General features: G+C 52.7%; 3 protein-coding genes across 3 annotated transcripts in view; 1 reads left to right on the top strand and 2 right to left on the bottom strand.

Annotated features, from left to right (window-relative positions):
- LOC126576021 (regulator of nonsense transcripts 3A) overlaps positions 1-213 on the bottom strand; it is a 2,419-nt gene extending 2,206 nt beyond the window's left edge. Inside the window, exon 1 of the mRNA XM_050237082.1 lies at positions 1-213. This exon is cut by the window's left edge and continues 553 nt beyond it. Coding sequence (XP_050093039.1) covers positions 1-87 — 87 coding nt within the window. The 5' untranslated portion in view covers positions 88-213.
- An 87-nt stretch (positions 214-300) lies between these two features.
- LOC126577879 (28S ribosomal protein S28, mitochondrial) lies at positions 301-1,172 on the top strand. The gene is made up of 3 exons (XM_050239883.1): positions 301-656; positions 716-837; positions 905-1,172. The coding sequence occupies exons 1-3, from the start codon at positions 402-404 to the stop codon at positions 1,080-1,082; spliced, it is 555 nt and encodes a 184-aa protein (XP_050095840.1). The 5' UTR covers positions 301-401; the 3' UTR covers positions 1,083-1,172.
- LOC126577878 (enoyl-CoA delta isomerase 2) lies at positions 1,146-2,187 on the bottom strand. Its single transcript, XM_050239882.1, has one exon. The coding sequence runs from the start codon at positions 2,006-2,008 to the stop codon at positions 1,217-1,219; it is 792 nt and encodes a 263-aa protein (XP_050095839.1). The 5' UTR covers positions 2,009-2,187; the 3' UTR covers positions 1,146-1,216.
- Between the last annotated feature and the right edge of the window lie 930 nt (positions 2,188-3,117).

Raw genomic sequence — 3,117 nt, 5'->3', positions numbered from 1 at the left:
GTCCGGCTTCTTCGATCCACCAGTCACGGCGGCGCCCGGATCGTGGCGCGATCGATCCGCCTTTTCCGTTTCCCTTGGTGGGTCCATCCGGCCGCTGGTTACATTCGTGGATTGTAGACCGTAGTCCGGAACGATGCTGGCCCCGTGCCAGTGAGAAAAATCGGTTAATACAGCACAGTTTCCTCCAAGAACACGCTTTATTTGCAGCCGTGAATCGGCGCTATCAAAACAACCGTTTCATCGACAAAAAACCCTCGATGTCAAAGGAATCGATCAACCGAGTGGTTGTCAAAACAGGATCCCCCCACCACCCGGGATTTTCGTGTTGATTTTCCGTAGAAAAGCCGGCCATCCTTGGTCCTTGATTCTGCAGCGAATCCTTGGAAAAAGCAGACCTCGCCATGGCGCTACTGTTCCGGTTAACGAGCCAGCGGCAATTGTGCGCTTCCGTGGTGCGTCACGTTTCTCTCGCACAGTTCAGCACCAGCGATAGCACACCTCCGACCACCTCCGATGCGGCACCGGTTGAAGCGGCCAGCAAAGTGGGAGGATTTGCGAAGGCCTTCCAAAAACACACCGACTCACTGAGGGTGGAACCGGCCAACGAACCACCGAAAACATTCGCCGCGCTGTTGCGGAACTCCAAATTCGTTGATGTAAGTTAACGCTTGGCGCACGGTCCAAGACCGATCTCATTTTCGTTGGTCTCTTTCAGCTAGGCGATCCGGAGGGAAAGGTGGTCACGGGGAAAATATTTCACATCGTAGAGAATGATCTGTACATTGATTTTGGCTGGAAGTTCCATTGTGTCTGCACGCGACCGGCGAAGAATGGAGAGTATGTGAAGAAGCGGATCGCGGTGTTGCGAAGGTTCTAACTGTCCGATTATGACCTCGTCTTGCAGGGACTATGTTCGAGGAGCACGGGTGAGGTTGCGAGTCAAAGATCTGGAGCTTTCGACACGCTTTTTAGGATCCAACAAAGATCTGACCCTGCTCGAAGCGGACTGCCAGCTGCTGGGTCTGATATCCTCTCCTGCCACTCGGTCACAGCAAACGCGAAGTTCCGAAGCGAGAAAGTGAATGGTCCGGCGGACAAGCATGTACCTCCTATGTTAGCGCATAATATGTAGAACAATGGTGAACGGGTTTGACCGTTGGAATGACCGTTTATTTCCCTGTTTCCTAGTACACCTGCAATGATGACCTTTGATGAGTTACATTTTGCTCTTTCTCGTCATAAATTTCATAATCGCTTCGAGCGCTTCTTCCGTTTTCCAGCGCTCACTGAGTGTGCTCGTTTCGTTATCATTCGCTTCGTGTAGTTTGTCGCGATGGAACCGATTGAGCAGCTTCTTGGTGGCGACGACGGATCCGATCGGCAGTGCACCATACTCTAAAACGCGCGGCCAGAGTTTCGTTTCGATTTCATCTCGCTTCAACACACCAGCAACGACACCGAAACGCAGGGCTTCCTCTGCAGTCATCCGGTGATTGAGGAGCAACATTTCCGAGGCCTTACTGCGGCCCATCAGCAACGGGAACGTGTAGGATGATCCACCCTCCGCACACAGCCCAAGGTTGGAGAACGGGGTGTAGAAGTAGGCCGTGTCCACCATGTACACCACATCGCACAGCAGCACCGTGGTAGCGGCGATACCGATGGCCGGTCCATTAACTATCCCGATCAGCAGCTTATCAAAGTTGATAAACGCACGAACCATGTCCCGCAGGATGGCGTTCCCCTTGGCCAACTTTTCTTCCGCCGGACCATCTTCTGCGATGATGGAGCTGATGTCGTTGCCGGAGCTGTAGAAATCGCCGGTTCCGGTCAGCACGACAACATTCACGGTATCATCGCGGTTAGCGGCGTTCAAGGTATCGCACACGTCCTTGTAGGCCTGCCGATTGAGGGCATTCTTTTTGGACGGATTATTGATCGTAACGCGCAAAACGGTGCCAAATCGTTCCAGCTTCAGATGGGCAGGTTGTTTCGCACTGTTGGCCATCCTGTGGGGTTTTGCGAAGTGGTTGCGCTCGCCACTGAGAGCTAGCGGAGGAACAGCGCGAATTGCAAATCACGCTGATAAGCGGATAAGATATGATAACGGAACCGTTGTGGTCTTTCAAAGCGGGTAAATATCACGCGGATCAAGGGTCACGTTCTTGGGGCTGTGAACTCTCCGTAACCGGGAATTCTGTCTATATTTTAGAAAAGTAAAGAACAAATGCAAAGGAACGAGTGAAACGAATTCCAGACGCCTTATCTAATAAATATCATAAAACTGGAATCAACAATTAAAATTCTATTGCATCCCTTCGTCCCGGCTGGTCACCGTATTTTTGACAGCCCCGGTTTCGAGCTTCGAATTCGAATTGCGGCTGTCACCTTTTTTTTTACTCACTTCCGGTTGCTTGACGTAGGTACGACGTCGGCTCGTCGAAAGGAGGAAAAAGCAGAATTTTCCGCGACCCGTTTTACAACCCGCGGTCGTCTGACGACGTGCAGGGACAGCAGGGCCAACCACAGTAGCCAAAGCGCGGAAGGCAGGAACCTGCTTCTGTACAACGTGCCGAAAATCCGGTGTCTTGCGCGAGGTGCGTTCTCGAACGAACGGCCAGTCTGGTTACCCTGTGAAAATTGAAAACGAAGCCGAAGCCTGCTAGGATATCGTGTTCGGGTGAGTGTGCACCAAAGGAAGGTGGTGCGGCGATAGGGAATAGGGAAGGAAAAGCAAGGGAAAAAGTGCACCCAGACCCGGAGGAACCCTCGGCGGCCGGATGGGGTATGCGTGCGTATGTAACACACTCTTGACGTGAGGAAGGAAGTAGCGAGCCGGACGACACGGGGAGGAAGCGAAAAGGAAGTCGAAGATTGGCTTACTTTGCTTCTTGCGAGCAGGCCACACAATTTTCGGCCACAGCAACTAGCCGCGCGTTGGTTCCAAGCTCTGGAGGCCGCAAGCTGGCAAGCTGGGCAGGCGTTGGTCTCATATTTCGGTAATCGCGCCGCTGGGTTGCGGGATGAAACGGGGCAGCAGCGGGGGACCCCGAACGATATGTCAAACGACAAGCAGGCCAACATGAAATGCACGAATACGGCTGCAAAAAAAAATAG

The sequence above is a fragment of the Anopheles aquasalis genome, chromosome 3 (assembly GCF_943734665.1).
Source record: "Anopheles aquasalis chromosome 3, idAnoAquaMG_Q_19, whole genome shotgun sequence".
Classification (NCBI taxonomy): domain Eukaryota; kingdom Metazoa; phylum Arthropoda; class Insecta; order Diptera; family Culicidae; genus Anopheles; species Anopheles aquasalis.
The sequence above is the reverse complement of the archived record's forward strand: the minus strand, read 5'-3'. Positions and strand labels throughout refer to the sequence as shown.